Source organism: Poecile atricapillus, chromosome W (assembly GCF_030490865.1).
Source record: "Poecile atricapillus isolate bPoeAtr1 chromosome W, bPoeAtr1.hap1, whole genome shotgun sequence".
Classification (NCBI taxonomy): Eukaryota; Metazoa; Chordata; class Aves; order Passeriformes; family Paridae; genus Poecile; species Poecile atricapillus.
In genome coordinates this window covers 33646442-33664998 of record NC_081288.1, presented here as the reverse complement: position 1 = coordinate 33664998, position 18557 = coordinate 33646442, and the positions used below count along the sequence as shown (strand labels likewise).

Sequence of the window (18557 nt, the reverse complement as noted above, 5' to 3'; positions counted from 1 at the left end):
GTTTAGAAGTGTATCTGAATGACCATGCATGAGGAGAGAAGGAAAAAAAAATAATAAAATTGCTGTACTGGAGATCAGAAGAAAGATATTTTAATAGCAGAGTTTTATAAAAATACTGACAAAAACCATGCATAGGAATAACATTTCAGGTATACAAAGCAGCATAGCATATAGCAAAAAAAATTCAGACCTTAAATTTGTGGTATCTGAAAGAAGAGTGGGTGAGATATTAATATCAGTAAGGAAGACACCTAGATGGCATTGTGGAGAATTACAGAAGAAAAAGAGTAAGCTCCATTATCCCCACTTAAAATTCCATTTTCTTTAATATAATTGTCAGCAGGAGACTGGGGAATCCCTATCCCACAGAGGTTTAAGATCAAGTAGTGCGAATCAATAAACTTGTCCAAGGAAAATGAGCAAAGGCAGATCAGCAAGGAGTGGAAGAAATTGAGGGAAGGACTAAAAGCTGCTGAAGAATGACCTCAGAAGTAAGAGGATACCCAGTTACTCATGTTGCTATCTAACCCATAAATAAGATGCAGAATCACCACTTTTTCACATAATTGTTTTCTGGAAGGAAAAAAGGCATTTCAGTTTATCTCTGTTACGCAGAGATGTGAGTGCTCATCTCGTTTGTAATTTCTAGTATTCACAGATTTTCTTTGCCTTAGTGAATTCTGAGGGACACAGCTACAGCTGGTGAAAAACATCAGATTTTCCTGTCAGAGTGCAGATTAATGAAAAATGAGCCCTGAACTTTTTATGGCAGTTTAATGATAGCTAACACATAAGCATGATAGGCCAAAACTAATTAAAGAACAGTGCAGTGTGACTTGTAAAAATGTATGACTGAAGTAAAGCCATCTCTGAGGTAAGTCACTTGGAGCCTGTGGTGAACTTAGTCTGCTGGCAAAAGTCATTGCTTTCATTTACACCTCTGAAACCCCATTAACAAAGGCAGATTTTGGCCCATGTGCTACTTTAAATAGAATTCAAGGGCAGTGAATAAGTCAGACATTTTTATCATTAAAAAGAATCCTGCTGAGGGGACCAGTCAGCTTTGGTTGCTACTCTATAGTGCCAGTGATTGTCACTGTATCAGCTGCTACAGAGAAAAGTTTGCTCCTGAAGGACTTAATGCAAGAGCATTTGAAATGGTTTCATTTCATTATGTCTGGAATTTTATATCATTGAATAAAGATAATAAAGGGAGCAGAGGAGAACTCCATAATATATAGTCTGAGAAGAATAACTAAAGGCAACAAAAACTTTCCCTTTGGCAGTTAGTTTTTTCCCTTTTACTCCATGAAACATGAGAACTTTTATTATATAAAACTGTGCTTTCTTGTGAATTTTTCCTTTAGGTTTGCCAGTGAGAGATGATGGTTTAATTCTTTCCAGATATTCAGTTGATTTAATATAATTTCTTTCATGTGGAACAAAAGGGGATAAATAGGCACAGATCCTAGAATATCTATTCTTTTTCAGAAATCCTTAAGGGTACATTCCATGGAATCACAACATATTTTTGGCACTCAATTCTTGAAATAATTACATAGTGTTTGATTATAAGGCTGTTTCTTGAAGATCATATGGTGCTTGTCCTGTGTGCTTACCCTGTTTTTTTTCTTTGTTTTAGTGGACTGAGATGTATGATTGAATTAGAAATACTATTAAAACAGGCATATTTGAATAAGGAGCCCTCTTGTCCAGGTTCTCTAGACACAGCTGTTACTTTTTCAAACTCAGAAGCTTTCATGTACCTCATTCTCATTTCATTTCTCTTGGATTATTTCCAAAATAGCTTGAAGCATTGATTATGGTTAAAAGCTTCATTTTCCTCTAACTAAAACCAGTTTCATAAAAGTCTTCATTTCATAGTATCTTTTATTCACTCTTGTGCCTCTTCCTCTATCCTGTGTCTTTTACGTGCATGCAGCATGTTTCTTTTGTGTGCTACACATGTTTAGTTGGAAAAAACCACACTGAAACGAGCATATGTATCACTCAATTGGGAACTATTGACACAAAGAACAACCTTGCCACTGTGGAATTCTGGCAAGAAGATGAGTCACTGTGGAGAGGGAATGAATGATCCAAACCAACATTTTATTCCCTAATTAGATTGTGTATTGAAATAAAAATATGTTGTGTTAAGGTTGAGCCAAAAAGCAGTTCTGTGGGTACAAGAATTTGTTAGGAGAGCTGTTGAGTATTTTATTCTCATCTTTCCCTTTCCTTTGAAATTCACTTTCTAAATTAATATTACTGTTCTATATATGACTGAGGTAGAAAAGCGCTTAGGGAGATTCACAGCTTACCTTTTAGCCCTTCCTTTTCCCTTAGTTTTTTTAATAGGAACCTATAAGATCATCCTTCCTGTCAGGGAATGGCTGCTTCACTGACTTCATTGTCCCAAATGAGTGAACAGCTGAATTTTGTTGCTATTGCTACCATGGCCATTTAAAAACAATGCTGCTGTTCTCACTGTCAAATTGTTGACCAGAATCCATTTGGAACCAATGTAACCCAATCTATCTGTATAATAAGGAATTCTCTTTCACGTTTCTGGAACCCCAGAGGATGTCTATCTGCCTTTTAAAAAAAATAAAAAACAACAACAACAAAAAAAAAACAACAAACAAACAAACAAAAAAAAAACCTGAAAAATGTTTACCTTCAAAGGTAACCTGCTCTTCTATTAAAAAAAAACAAAAAAAACAAGTTGAATTCCTGACATTCTAAAATATGAATTTAAATTTAAATTCGGTCCATATCAATCAACATTAAGTACCCAGCTGTTTTCCCTCAGAAGTAAGATGACTTTACAAAGCCGTATCATTTAGATAGCCAAAGATTTTATATTAAGCAATGTTTGGAGAGTTAGAATTTTTTTAAACATTTTTTCTATAACCATCAAATATTGACTTTTCTCCTTCAGCATGTACAATTTTTTTCCAGTGTTCCTAGACAAAAATAGGACTTGTTCATTGCATGATGTGAAATGGAGGCTAGCAAGAAGCAAAACTTTGCTTTTGATCTTGTAGTACATCTGAGCCATGATTCAGCACCTGAAAGTATTTAGGGGGCCATAGCACTTCTGTGAAGCCAAACAAGTAAACAAGCCTCTGAAAATTAGTAGACCTTGGATCTTACACCAGCCAGGGTCTGATGCATCAGCTGATAAAACTAAGCACATAAGCTGATAAAACATGGAGAAGCACATGGTTTACAGGACAATGACTAAGCCTGAGAAGCTGCGAGAGCTGATTTGCCAGCTGACATTGCCTCTTCCTGTGGTTTCCAACTAATGAAATGGATGGTTTTGGCATAGTACCATATTTGTTTTGGAATTCATTCTAAAAGGCATGAAAAAAAACGAAACAGTGCACAGAATACAGCAATGCATGATCTGAAGAAAGCTCTCAGGTGTTTATTCACACATCTGCACAATTCCTTTGTGTTTGGACTGCATGTTAATCAGCACTTTAGTCAGCATTACAAATATTGAGCACTTTTAGCTGTTGCTGTCATGTCAGTTCCCAAAAGAACAGCTAGACCAGGCTGAAGGATTATAAGTCTCAGGGTATATAAGCACCTTTGTGGACTGATAGTTTCCAAGATTTCCAGCTCTCAGTTTTCCTCCCTAAAATCACATGAGCATTTGTGTCTCCTCCCCCATTCATTTACTCTCATGCAAAGAGATGCCCAGGAAGGCCTCTCTCAAGCTACCTTTTCCAGATGTTTTACCTTCCTCCTTTTTTATCCCCTCATCACAAGCTTTTCCTCTTCCCTTCCTAGTCATCTTTTTCATGTCTTTTATTTTCTCTCTCCTTGTATTTGACTTTTTACTTCTTCCTTATCAAAGTATGGTTATACTGGTTACATTAAAAATGAAAGATAAAGTTGTTTTGTTACTTGGTTAGACACTGGCCACAAAAATAGCCATTTCCTATATCTTGAAGTACTGAGTAAAAGTGGTAACAACTAAGGGTCTTGCATATATTTTTGAGATCTCTAAGATTCTCCCTAAAAATTTTTCTACAATTACAATACTGTGGAAGAGCACTTTGTTAAAATGGGGGAAAGGCCATCTATAGGGCTAGAGTTAACATACCTTTCTCAGTAAAGAATGCCATCCCCAGCTATTTTGACTGTGATCTGTTAACTGATTTCTGATTTGTTCATATCACATCACTTCCTTTTCATCACAGTTTGTATCTGCTTCTGGTTCTACAACTGACAAAATAACTCTGTGATTTTGTGATGCAGAGGAGGAAGTCTCACCTAATCCTTGTCCAGGGCAGTACAAGCTACCTAATTTTATTTCAGCTTTTTTTTCAGCTTTAGAAAGGACAAGGCATCAGAATATCCAGCTCATCCTTAGATAAGCTAAAGGCATCAGTCTGAGGGCTTAGTCCCTTGAAGGAATAGGAATTTATATTTCCAGCAAGGAAGTTAACTGGAGTCAACATCTCCAGTGATTCCCAGTACATCAGGCATTTTGTTGAATTTGAAAGGATTCTTAAAATGATTATATGTATCAGTACACACAGAGAGCAGGATGACTTAGAAATATGTTATGTTTGCACTTCAATGGGAAGCAAATATTCCATACAAAATGTGTCTTATAGCAGATCAATATGAAAAGGTTTCTCTAAAACTTTTCAAATTGTCTACTAATGAAAAGATATGCTTGTTCTAAGTTTATTTTCTTTAAAATAAGGCACATGAATTCCTCTGAAAATAGTTTCTGAAATAATGAAAACTTAATGCAAACTGTAGGAGTACTTGGTATATTCTCCATGTAGACAGCAACATCTTTCAAAGGAGAGGTGTTCTTTTTAGTTTCTTGGGTTTTTTTAAACAAGTTATATGTTTACATGAGCTTTCAGCAGCATAACTTTCAGCAAGAACTGCGGGGCTGTGGCCAAACTGGTATGTGTTAAAGAGTTTCTGGAGATCTAGAAATGCTGCCTGATGACTATTTAGACCCGATTACAATGACCAGTACAGACAAGAATAATGTTTCAAACCAACCCTGTTGACAGCCTACTGTTTACCTGTGAGAAGGTAGACAAGAGACACATCCTTACCCACTGTCAGAAAATTCTGTGAGTGTTAATTCAGCCAGTGCAATCAAAAGAGGCAGTTAGAGAGAATAAGGGTTTCCATTTCTGCACTCACAGCTTTCTACTGTTTCTTCTCTCTGAAGTGCCTCTGGGTTTATGCCTTAGCAGCAAACTGCCCAAGCTTCATTATAGCTTTCCAAGGACCTGTACAAGTATTTGCACATACTTTTAAGTTTGAGCATTTTCCCCAGTTGCATCTTCATCACTGTCTTACTCTGGATGATTTTCTGCTTTGTATGTTTGTGATGAAATACACTGTGTTGTTGAACCCATTTTTTCATTATTCCTACCACATAATTCAGTGCCTTCATAAGCTGAGCTGCTGGTTATTTGCTTCAGCTCCTCAGAACAAGACACCAGGCTGTGATGGCCTCCCCAAGCGATGACCCATGTCAGAAGCAGCCCACCAGCAATCGGACTTGTCCATTCCATGCCTTACAGAATTAACATTGGGAAAAATCCCAGTATGGAGCTGGTATTAAACCAGCAGGAATTAAAACCACCTGAGTGTCAGGAGGTAAGCAGAGGATGTCTAAATATGGGGAAAGCAGGCACCACAGAAAGTCTTGAATCCCTGGGAGCAACTTTTACTCTGAATAAAAAAAAAAAGGGGGCCTGTAGTACACAGATTTCAAAGGTAGGAAAATACAGACAGAAGTCTTATTAATGCTTTGAGGAAAATCAGAAGCATGGATAATACTGCAGCTGAAATAATTCTCAATTACTCCTCAATACCTAATAAGTCTGCGACATTGATCCCAGACAGAATGGAGATGTAAATAAACAACAATGGTAAGAAAAGGAAAGCATGGAAATTTTGGTTTGAGAAAAGAAAATTCACTTTTCCAGTTGTTTGTTTATTTGATGGTCAGTCCAATGTAAAAATATTTATATTTGTTTGAGGAGGAATTAATTATTTTAGTCTTCTTCTCCTTCATATAAAAATGAAAAATAAACCTCACACCATGTTCATATATGCTATTTTAAATTTAAGGTTAAAGAACTTGCATCAAACTAAAATAAACATATAAATAACTGGCTTCTTAAAAGATCCAGACCACTGGAACTTCCAGAGAAAATCTTTATGCACAGCTTTCTCTTCCCAATTTGGTCCGCAGTTCAGAGGCCGGGAATTTGGGAACCTTGTTCCTGGAAAGGTGGTCAGACATTTTAAGTGTAATTCACTTGTATTCCGCCACTAAGCAGAATTGAGAAGGCTTGCCATCAGTCTTCTTCACTGGAAGCAGTTTCAGTCATTAAAAGAAACAAATCTTAGGATTCACAAAAATAGTGTGAACCTCTAGTCTGGTGCTGAAAACAGCACCCTCAGAGGAAAAAAAGAAACAAAACTACACTCCAAGTCAATCTGCTTCTGATTCAGACAGGGTCTTGAGCCTAGATCCTATAATACCATGAAGCCTATGCTCACTTCCAGGAGAGAGAAACGGTGATTATTTCAAGTCCTGTAACAAAGTGGAGCATCAAAAGGAGATTACTGTCCTCAAAATAGGCTTCCTAGCAGTGGGAGGATGATTTCAGACAAATTCAAGGATTTCATTAACTGGTGAAGGGCATATCATGCTACATGAAAATATTAGAAACAAGAATATTAAGTAAGAAGCATGGACACTATTTTTTTTTTTCTTTCCTTTCCTCTGGCTGAAACTATTTGTATTTCTTATATTTTCTGAATCCACTAACATTTAATAAAAATGGTGATAGACCATTTTAATGAATAAAAAATTATTAAAAAAACATGGATTCACTGAGAGCTGCTGAGCCCATATGTCACTTTCATTCCCCCAGCCCCTAATGAAGAACAGCTTTTCTTTGCAGAAGATGTGATTCTAATTTCTTCACAGATTTTCCTACAAAAAAGACTGGGAGTGGGGAGAGAAAGCCTCGGAAAAGAGATTTCCAGATATACTCTGCCTATAAGACAGCACCAGCCTGGGTCTGCATGCAGAGACAAGAGGAGGTGTGAGAGCTGTGAGCAGTGGGGCTGTTCTGCTGCTGCAGCTGTGTGCAGTCAGGGCAACCCTTTACCTGGGGAATTCCAGCTGGAGCTGAACTACCAGGAAAGGGCAGGACATCAGGACAGACATTAACACTACATGTATAAAAATGCATAAGCAAAAAAACACTGAAGAAATAAAACTGAATCAAGCTGATAGGCAGATAGTTTGGTCAAATGCATGTAGAATTGTAGAGTGATTTAGATTGAAACAGATCCTTAGGGTCATCTAGTTCCAAGAGCTCCGTCGTGGGCACAAAACCTTCCACTACACCAGGATGCTCAGAGCCTGGACTTGAACACTTCCAAGCATAGGACACCTATAACTTCTCTGAAGCCTTCTCTTCTCCAGGCTGAACGGCCACAACCCTCTCTGTCTTCACTGGAGAGGTGTTCCAGCCTTCTGATCAACTTAGGGACCCTCCTACAGACTCTTTTCACTGCTACAGAAATCAGGACAAAACCAGTAAGAAGAATATACAGGCTGCTGGCAACAGTGCAGGGAGTAAAAGAAAAACTGTTTTGGAAAAGATTTTGAATTCATTAAAGTGTAGATTTGCTGGAACTAGACTAGAACTGCTAGAGCAAACACAGGGCTTAGAAATCATATCACTTCTAGTAATGGGTGAGATAGTAAGTTAACTAGGGCAGAACATGGTGTGAATTATGGATATTACTTCATACACTTGACCTGAAGTGGTTATTACTATTCCTGAATATCACTACACAGACAGTACCCTATAGAGCCCCTCATCATGTTTATGGGTAACCAATTCTGGGTTAAAAAAAAAAAAAGCAGTTTTGGAGGAGACTTTTGCTCAAGAGAAAGATGTTAACTCGCTGACTTTAACAATGCCAAGGATTCTCAGCCACGCTTAGCAGAAGAGGGATATTAACAATAAACACAGAAATGTAGATGTTACAATAATTTGATTCCACGTAGGTAATGAAAATAGCTGCAATGTGATATCAGCAAATAGTTTTTCTAGGCTGGAAAAGTAAACAGCAACTACTTTACAAAACATTGGAAACCATTTGGGTGCAGCAGGAGTGACTGAATATCCCTCCAATGACACAGGATATGTGCTGGAGTTTGTAATTGCAAACATGCAAAGTTTTCTAGTTGTCTTCTGAATTTTTACCTCAGTGTTTGTGTTTTTTCCTTCAGGTGTCATACAGGGTGCTGTGGCCAGTGGCATCTATTGTTCATCTATCACAGCGTGATTGTTATGGTGGTGTTTTTCCCTCAAAATGTTGAAGAATTGTCATAGCACACTTGACTCTTGAGAAACAGAAAATGCCAGAGAACAGTATGGAGCAAGGAGAACCACACATGTGGCTAAATTTTAACTATGCTGGCAGCATCTGAAAAGGACTTTTCTTCCTGCAGAGCCAGCTGTGTTATAAAACCCCACAGCCTTTTGATAGATCCAGCATTCCAGCCTCCAATCATGCTGGCAGACATGTCAGAAACGTCTGGGTATTTTTCAGTTGTTAAGTCTCTCACTTAGCTTTAATAATTTTCTTTACAGGACAGATGTCTGTACCGTGGGCTGAGGCGATAGCACATCTGTGTTAACGCTAATTTCAAAATTACCCAATATGTAATATGGATTTCTGCATAAAGCACTAGATATTTGTGGATTAGTGATCAACCATGCCTCTGCATATGCTTATGGTGACCTGTTCTCAGCTTCTCATACGTGCAAATGTCTTTGTTTCTGTGCGCAGTATTCCATTCAAAACTGTTTGCAGAGTGTTCTGCCCTGTAAGGGAAGCGAATGACTGTTCTATGATGCCAGCTGCTCTTTCAGACAGGACAGCTGAGAGGTGTGTTCCTCCTTTCAGAAGAAAGGAGCACATTTTTTTCTGATCCAGGGAGTATCAGTGGGAGGTCTTGGATTAAGAAGAATTAACATCAGACTTTCAAGCACAGCGATGTTTTTTCTGTTTTAGCGACTCTCAAAGTTGGGAAAAAAGACAATATGTTTTACATATTCCTTTGTAGTCTTCTGGCACAATGAATGAACTGACTGTGTAGTGGCTAAAAGCCTACATTGTTTAGTACCACACAATAATGCAATTTAGACCTGCTATTTAGTCTGAAGAGAAGTTTAACTGACTTTCCCAAGATGTTTAAGAATATTAAAATGATTTCGAATGGCCATGTACATACAGTAAAGAAGCTTAACCCCTAATCAGTATTGATTTATTTTATGAAGGTCACTGCAACAACATAGCTGGTTTTTATTCTACTTCATAGAGCTGTCTCTGTGAGAGAGCATCAAGATGGAACAAATTTGCCTAAGTGAGAATACTTAAGATTTTCTCTTTAATAAACGGTTCCCAGATGTAGAGTCAGTGCATTGCATCAAAGGTGTAAAATACAGAGCACTTGGCAGCAGCAACTCTTTAGCCCAATAGAAGTTTGTCCTAGGATATATCATGAAATTTTCACTTCACTCAGATTAACTGGGATTTGACAGAAACAAATCTTGAGCATTAATCTGCATGTCTTCTAGAATTGTTGCACTGGATAGTACTCACTACTTGTTTAAGGACCAATTTATAAGGATTTCCACATTATACTGAGTTGGAAAAATAGTGGTACAGCTGGTACAAATAACTGTTAGAAATTATTTTACCACACCTTGTGCTCCTGATTCCATCACATAATCCAGGAAACGGAGTACCTTGATGCTCTAGTATCCTTTTATGTCTTTACATACCAACCTTTGTCATATATAAACTTAACATCTCTTTGGGGAACGTTTAGTCTTTTCTTCAATGTGTTTATGGTATCTAAAAGGGTAGTAATTTTTTACTGGATCTTCAAGATGCTTTGCTGTCCAATTAGAACTGTAAATAATATTAATAAATTCATATATGCCTGTGAATATTCACTTTGAGTACATGTATTTTTTCTTCGTTTAAAGTAAGAATTAATTTACAACTACAAGAACATAATTATTGTTATAATTTAATTAGTATTATTGTCACATAATTATTTTTCCAAAAATAAATTACTATGCTATTATTGAGTAAAGAACATAGCTAAACATGCATACATATTGTAAAGACTTTTTAAATCTGCATTTTTTCATATAGTGTGAACACAGAGGTACAGAAAATACTTTTGTTAGAAGGGAAGGAGTTTCTCAGCAATCACATAAAAACAACAACAAAAATGTTTTAGTGATCAGATTTCTGAATGGGTTATTCCTATGCTGGGCTTCTATACTAGGTTGTTTCCACAAATTCTCTGGAGCAGATTAAGTCCTGATTTTCAGATAAAAAGGATTGATTGCCAGAAATTATAGGTCTCAACACTTTTAAAAATCTACTTTTAATAAAAGACCTAATCTGAAAAGCAAAAGTTATACCATGTGCATAGTCTTTAAATGCTTGCTACTGAGACCAGTCTTAAAATGTTAGCAATAGATGCAAGATATCAATGAGCAACCAATTGCTTCTATCTAGAAATGCAAGAAGACTAAAATAATGACTGATGGATAGTCTGTTGTGCTGGCTAGCAGAAATAAGAATGTCATGCTCTCTCAGTGAATAGTTGACACTAATCTTCAAGTCATTTATAGAAATGCCAATATTATAAAATAGAAAAAAATCAACCAGATTTGATAAAATCAACCATTTTCATAAAAAAGTTGCCTTCTGATATCTCCCTTGTTAGTGAATTGTTAATGTATTATGTTCTAATAATCTGGACTTCTCTAAAATCCAGTAGTATTGTGTGCATGTATGTGAGTTAGCTGAATACTGCTCTGAGTTGATTGTACTTGCTTAAATGATACAGTTCCTATACAAGTGCTTTCCTAGTTCAGTAAATAATTGGGAGTGGATATATCTCCTAATTTCTTATTTTTCTCTTCATCACCATTCTATTAACTAGCCATTCAAATTTTTATGAAGTGCCTAGTCCATGAAATATGTAATCATTACTATTCTTGGTTGTATCTCACTGCAAACTAAAATTAACCAAATATTCAATGACAATCCCAAAGCTACAAAAAGAAATGGTGTCAAAACTAAAAATGGAATAAAACAGCAGAAAACTGGGACTTTCAGGGAACAAGGTTACAGCTCATGTTCTCTTATCCCTGGATTTGAGTTGGATCAGTTTATTCCAGTTCTGAAGATCACTGAACGAATCCCGACAATGCTATATATTCAGTATACTGCTTTGGATGCTAAGCATCATGTACTTTTCACCTTAAAAGTATTAATCTTCAAAGAATGACAGCAATTTATGGGTTATTTGCATGTTAAGTGGTTGTTCACCACTAGTCACTATCTGAAATGTCAGTAGCAGTTCTGACAACTAGTAATCATGCAGCTCACGATTTCATTAGCATATGCTAATTTGGCCAAGTTCACCCAAATTCATTATGTTACGACATAACAAAATAAGGACATAAAACTTGTCTATAGGAATGATAGCATTGTCACACTTGACAGGAAAGATGGAGTAGGCAAGAATTTTCTTTGGAATATTTGAGGTCGTACACCGATGATTTTCAGTACTTTCACATCATGAATTTATAGGTTAAGGTGTTAAGCACATGTTTCAGGTCCATACCGAATCCCTTCTGAAAGAGCAACCTTTTCAGTTGTAGAAAAGATACAAGCAAAGAAAAAAAATTAAAGTCAAATTAAGCTGTTACTTCTTGACTTATGAGTTAGAACAAGTTTCATTCCAGCAAAACTTGTATCTTAGTATTCTCACAGTACAAGAGTGACACTGCAATATCTTTATATGACAACAGCTTGAAGTAGTCGGAAACAAATCATGATGTCCAATGGGATTGGAGGTTGAATTTCATTTCCATCCAGACGAAGGTATCGGAGGCGAGGGATGTTGCCATAATAACCATAATCTTCTTCTAGGGCAATGGAAACTGGGCATATCTGAGTACCATTGACACCTGAAAATGTAGATTAACATGTTAGGTTATTTCCATGGGAAAAGTTCATGGAGATAAAATTCACTCAGGACACAAATAAAGTAACCTTCCACTCAGGTTAGCATGGGAGACTGTTGCTTTTGTTGCTGTTTAAATACTTTGTTGATTGAAAGCAAGCAATATATAATATAAATTCATATAATATGATCTGGATCAGTGAATCACATATTTACTGTGCTGCAATTATGGAAAAAAATCATTATATGAATAACTTATCCTTGGACAAAGAGGATACTAAGTTAGACAATTACATGGTAAGCATTGAGAAATAGCTCTTCACACTCTGAGCAAGGCGAGAATACTTCTGAGGGGTTTTCAACATCTTATTTCAGTGACAGCACACTAATTTCAGGCTGATAATATTCCCTATGAAGATCTTGAACTCAAAACAATGGCAGTGTTGAATCAGAGGAACTTTTTGTATAGTGGTTTTAAGTTTTAACATCTGTATTTTTCTGTTCTCTCACATTATTAAGTGAAGTTGGTTTTAATTGCAAGAATATAACTTGTGCAGTGGGATATTTTTCTTTCTAATCTGAAAGCTAACAAATCCTCAAAATTCTATGTACATCACACATAATTTTTTTCTGTACAGATCAAATTTGGAACTAGGAATTCAATTATTACCCGTATTTGTAAGTGTTGAATACCTTGGGCTTTTGGTCCCCTCTAGGTACCTCTGCACTGTCACTTGGCTAAAATGCTTTTTACAGTTTGTCTTCAGCTGTTAAATAGTCAGGCAACTGCTGCATTATTTCAGCCTCAAAACAGCCTCTAGAAAACACTGAAGTGGGGTTTGTTTACCAAAGCTGTCAATTCCTTTGACCAAATTATGATATTTTTTGATGCATCTGACTGCTTGAGAATCTTGGCCCCAGACTAACTGAAAAAAAGGGAATGGAAAACATGTATGCAACAGATTTTTTTTTTTGAGCAAGCTTTTTTTATTAAGAATAAATAGGAAAAAAATTTTCCCTTTATATTTAGTAATGATACCATGCACAAATCTGAGTACAATCCCCAAAATCAGAGAAAAGTTATGAAGTAAAAATAACCACACAACTTACTTTTTTTTTTTCCCCATAACATTTTTTTTCTTTTTCCTCCACTCTATTTTGAAAAACTGCCCAGATGTTTGCAACATCTTGGAAGTGGACTTTATCTTTGTCATGGAAACTAGATAAATACATCCAGTTGGCCAAGGACTGAAGCTTTTTTTTTTTAATATATATCTGTGATGTTAAAATATGTTTATCTTGTGAAATTTGATCAATGTTGGCAGAGCTTTTGGTATTCTTGGAAGGTACAAGCTACAACAACTTTTTTTTTATGTGTGAATTTAGAGCACAGAAAGTTTAAGAATTTTCATTACAAAAGCAGCTATTAAATGTTTTAGGTGAATCAACACTATCTAGTAGACAATATCTGCTTTGTTTGGTCAGCACTACTCTTCATAGAGACAAGATGGCTTCAAGTGTATCCTAAATCTCTGTCTTCTCTGACCTAGAAACTTTCTCACTGCAGTCATTTTTACTGGGTCAATTACTGCAGCCTTGAAGTGAGGCAGCAGTTATCTAACCACCTAGGCCATCTAGGAAGAAGTTATTTCCTGATGATGTGTGGTATTGGTTTGGGTTCTACTGTTCTCTTCCTATAAACAGTAAATCCAACCCAAACTATCAGGGGAGTAACAGCATCTCTCTTTTTTTCTCTCTTTCAATTCTCTTCATGGATTTATCACTGAAAAACAAAATTCAGGTAAGTAGGAGGAACAGGTCTTACCTTTCAGAGATACAATTCACCTTGCCTAAACTGATCCACACAGAAGTTAAGTGTCAACCTAAGTAACCCATTTAGACTCTCTTTATAAACTCTAGAGAGATATGAGTACTTCCAAAAGGGGACTGACAGGTCCTTAGGATGGGATGAATTTCCCTATGCCGTTGTGTATCCTTTTCCATTGAGCAGGAGGTCTGTACAGATACCACAAATCAGATAAAAAAATATAGGACAGTTTATTCAAAGAAGATGAATTCCACCACTTGCCAACAGAATTTTTATGTCCTTTAATATTTAAACATGAAACTCACAGTATCTACCTCAGCCTACTGGTATTCTTCCAGGGGAACTTGCTCTTTGCTCCCTTTCATTTGTCCTTTGGTAGCACTGTAATTGTCCCACCTGCTTACCCTTGCCCTCATTCTTACATCATCATTTCATACCTTCTCTTTGTTTACTTTAACATTCTCTTCTCCACTATTTAACAACCCCCCAGAGCCCCACAAGCATATCTCCATGGTAAATATCTAGGCATGTGTGTTTTAAAATGCCATGGAACAAACGTATTTTGGTTTTAAGTTGATTTTACTTCCAAAATTAGAAGTTTTTTCCTCTGTGTATTGATATCCTTAGTGAAGGGATTGCAGGTGAAATTCTCATTCCACTGAGACAAATGATGAGGCTATCATTGGCTTTCCTGGGCTTCAGAAGAAGGCCTTATGTCTTCATAAATGGTCTCTGGAGAAATAAGGTCGTGCATTTATATGAAGAATTGATATTACAAAATAACGTACAAGAAAACATAGACAAGTGGTATTTACATAGAAATGCTGATGTCTGAACTCTTGCAATAACAACAGTGTAACTATGATTCACCAATAGGAAATTAAGCAGTGATTTGCAGTTGTGAAGGAATACCTGAGAATTAAAATTGTAAAAAGGACTTGTACTGCACACATAAAAGTAAACCTTCAGCAGGACTCTTGTGAAGGAACCAGATCAGGACTTTATAGATATTTTTCTTTCAAACCTTTCACATTGATTATCTTAAAATAATGACTGATCTGTGTTTAAGAAGACAAAAACAATCTTCAGAATTAATGTCAGCTCTTATTACTTTGGCCTAATGGAATTACATTCCTTGTTTGCAATCCTAAAGGCCCTTTAAGACATTATCTATTAGAGCAATGTTTTATGAAGACTACGCCATTATCCCTTACTTCTTGAACAATTATGCTCTGTGGTAAAATACAATTTTCATTTAAAGTATCAGGTTGCAATTATTTTATATTCAGTTACTAAGAATTCTTTTTTTTTCTTTTGTCTAAAGTCAGTTTTGTGCTTAAGTTGACAATGATTTTTAAAAAGTGGTAAAGACATTAAGGAATAGAAGACTTGTGGAAAACTATCATGACTCAGTTTCACAGATCATGCGTTGCTGGAACACGAGACTTGATTTTGCACATACTATAAAAGTTAATTTTCATGGTCTTAAGCTTTGTCAAACTTATTCAGAGAAGGAAGAAGACTGAACAGCTCTTTAAATACTACCTAGACATAAAACTGTTCTTAAACTGGAAGGGCTACATTCCACTGATTTCAATTTTGTGTCCACTTGAAGTGACAGAATAAAGTCTGCACCTCAGACCTTGCACTTAAGCAATTAAAATAAATCCCTTAATAACCAGGAGGCAATTAAATATGTTCAGGAACAACATCTGTCATAAGCTTTAACTCTAATTAACAGTTAGAATTCTTGCAGGCCACTTAAATATGTGACAGTTATGCAATTTTTTTTTTATTTACATGATTTCACACCTTCATTTTTCCAAATGCTGTGAATAAATGTAAACTATAAATAAGTAATTTCCTTTCATAGGGCTCTTTTTTGTGCAAAAGCCAAACCATTTTTTTAGTATATTTTTGAACTACAGTGGCACAAAAAAGTGGCAAGGGACCATGTATTCAATTAAATCACTGGATGGGAAGATAAATATAGGAACTTGGCTTCCTTCTATGCAGTGGTGAATAAAAGGTCATCATATTTATTTTGGCTTTTGTCATGAAAAGAAGAACTTACTGAGTAGATATTTTCGTTATACAGAATTTGTTATATCTCTAACCACCACACCCCCTCTGTACCTGGATGAATTTGGAAACAGTCCTGGAAGTGAAACTATTAAAGCCAACCAGCTTCTGTTGTTTTGGGTACAAAACCTGAGTTTACTTTTACAAAATGGAAAACTTTTGAGGATATAAATCTTAGTAGAACAAATATGCTGTAAAATCAGTAAAACACAAAAACATTTTGCTCAGAGGGGTGGTAGATGCTCCATCCCTGGCAAATTTCAAGGTCAGGCTGGATAGGGCTCTGCATTTTTGCAGGAAGGTTGGAATAAATGACCTCTAGAGGTCCATTCCTTTCCAAATTCAATGATTCTATGATTTTAATCACTTTATCTCAAAGAGCATTTTTATGGTTAAGTAGACATTTAAATTAGATATGGTTTTGAAGGGTGCCACACTGGCAATACACACTTACTTTTGATTTTGTTGTGATCAAGATGAAGGTGCTCAAGGTGAGCATTGATTGGTGGAACTTTAGTGAGCTGATTATGAGACAGCTGTAGGTCTAGAATAGATGAAACGTTAAACCCATTTGGAGGGATACCATCATCAGATAATTTATTGTAGTTCAGCCTAAGGAAAGTCACTTTGGGTATTGCACTGAAGTAGTTTTCTGGTATAACTTCAATGGAGTTGTTGTCCAAAAAGAGCTGGAGTGTATTAGCTGGAATGCTTAAAGGCATTTTCTTGAGTGAATTTTTTGCTATGTTGAGTTGCATAAGGTTGTTGAGTCCTTGGAAGGTGTCACTTTGAAGAGCGCTGTCCAACAAACTGTTCTGGTGCAGGTCTAACATAGTAAGGTTTTCCAAGTGGCTAAAGACTCCTTCTGGGATTCTGGAGATTTTGTTTCTAGCTAGTCTTAGCTGTTCCAGACCCACTGGTAATGGGGCAGGCACCTCTTCCAATTCGTTCTCTTCAAGGAATAAATAAAGCAGTCTTTTCAGCTTGCTCAGCACACCACTCTCAATTCCACTGTTGGTGATCTTATTTTTGTTAAGATTTATCCATCTCAGATGAGTGGCATTCACAAAAGGCTTCTCTGAAATGGTTTCAATTTGATTGTTTTGAAGATAGAGGTACCAGATTCTTGCTGGAATTGGAGGTATTTCTTTAAGTCCTTTGTTATCACAGTATAATGCGTTGGGGAAACTAGGAGGACAAAAGCACTCCTGTGGACACTCAGAAGTATAGTGAGACCAATGGTCAGGATCCAGATCATCATAAACTTGTCTCACAGTTCGAGTCCACACGGAATTGACCAAGAATAAGAGCAAAAGGCTTGTATAGACTTTTAGAATCATGGTGTTTGCCTTGGAAGGGGAAAAAAAACAATTAGCTGTTTCTCAATAAAGCTCCCTAGCAGCATACTAGCTTAACAAAACAGTTTTGCCTATAAAATAATATTTCCTTTATAAACAGCCAAATTCTGTCCTCTAGGGTATTATCCATGGCCTGTTAATGAAAAACTGAGAAGCAATATAAGAGGTACAAACAATTCTCTGCTATATGTTGATAAACATTTCCCTGGTTCTTAGATGCCACATTGGCTACCAGTTTAACTGATGTTCATGCAAGTATCATTTCAAAGAATATGAAAATATGCATCATTTTTAGACAATAAATCAACATATTTTTTAAATTTGTGTAAGTTTTCCTGTACAGACCTATAATCTACATTATATAATGGCTGGTCTTCAGAAAAGATAGTATTACCACAATAATATGAATATTATTGTACAAAGTGTTCCTCCTTTTAGAATTAATCATACCCTCTTTTCTATTTTTGCTCTCTCTTAAATTATAATGGCATCTGGATCAGATTTTCCAGGGTCTTTTGTCTTCATTGAAACGTGGAAGATCAAATAGTGTTTTAACAGCTGTTTGTTGGGCATGTTCTTAAAAGCTTGGAGGGAATATGTTTGACTAATCCATTCCCCGCCTCACTCATATCCAAAGTTACAACTTTCCTTCCGTAATGCAAACAGACAAAACAAATGCCTGCATTAAATGACACAAAAAATAAGTCCTAACCAAAATATGTCCACAAACAGTAAATCCTAACCAAACTATTCATATACATTTATACACATTTTAACTATTTTTCTTATTTAATTATTTGGTTTTTTTAGCCTCTTCCACGATTAAATTATGAACAAAAACATTACTGATAATTTACTCAGAAAGTAAATAATTGTGTAGCACAAAACCAGTGCCTTACAAACTGTTATCTTGCTTACTGCCTCATGAAGATTAACAAGCATTTTGCAATGGAAAGGTAAAAGACTGATAGCTGAAATTTTTGGTCAAAATGAGGAGGTTTGTCTTGGCAAAAATAGTATTTAAATAAATAATAAATTTTCTCACAGGATTAATGCATCAGTAAGGTTAAGAGCTCAGTTCATTTGCTGCATATGATATGTAGTAATTTATTAGTTTTTAACATTGTCATTAGCAGTAACAAGTGCTATAGCTATTCTATAGCTTTTCCAGCCCCAGAAACTGCTATCTGGAAACATTCCA

At 36.1% G+C, this 18557-nt stretch overlaps 1 protein-coding gene across 1 annotated transcript; it reads right to left on the bottom strand.

Annotated features, from left to right (window-relative positions):
* Positions 1–11919: 11919 nt before the first annotated feature.
* Positions 11920–17338, bottom strand: LOC131592141 (keratocan). The gene is made up of 2 exons (XM_058863442.1): positions 16453–17338; positions 11920–12092 (listed from the first exon to the last, which is right to left on the bottom strand). The coding sequence occupies exons 1-2, from the start codon at positions 17336–17338 to the stop codon at positions 11920–11922; spliced, it is 1059 nt and encodes a 352-aa protein (XP_058719425.1).
* Positions 17339–18557: the final 1219 nt, after the last annotated feature.

Coding starts and splice junctions, on each gene's coding strand:
- LOC131592141 (XM_058863442.1), bottom strand. CDS start 17,338: ATGATTCTAAAAGTCTATACAAGCCTTTTGCTCTTATTCTTGGTCAAT. Junction 12,093..16,452: donor TGATCACAACAAAATCAAAA/GTAAGTGTGTAT, acceptor CTACATTTTCAG/GTGTCAATGGTACTCAGATA.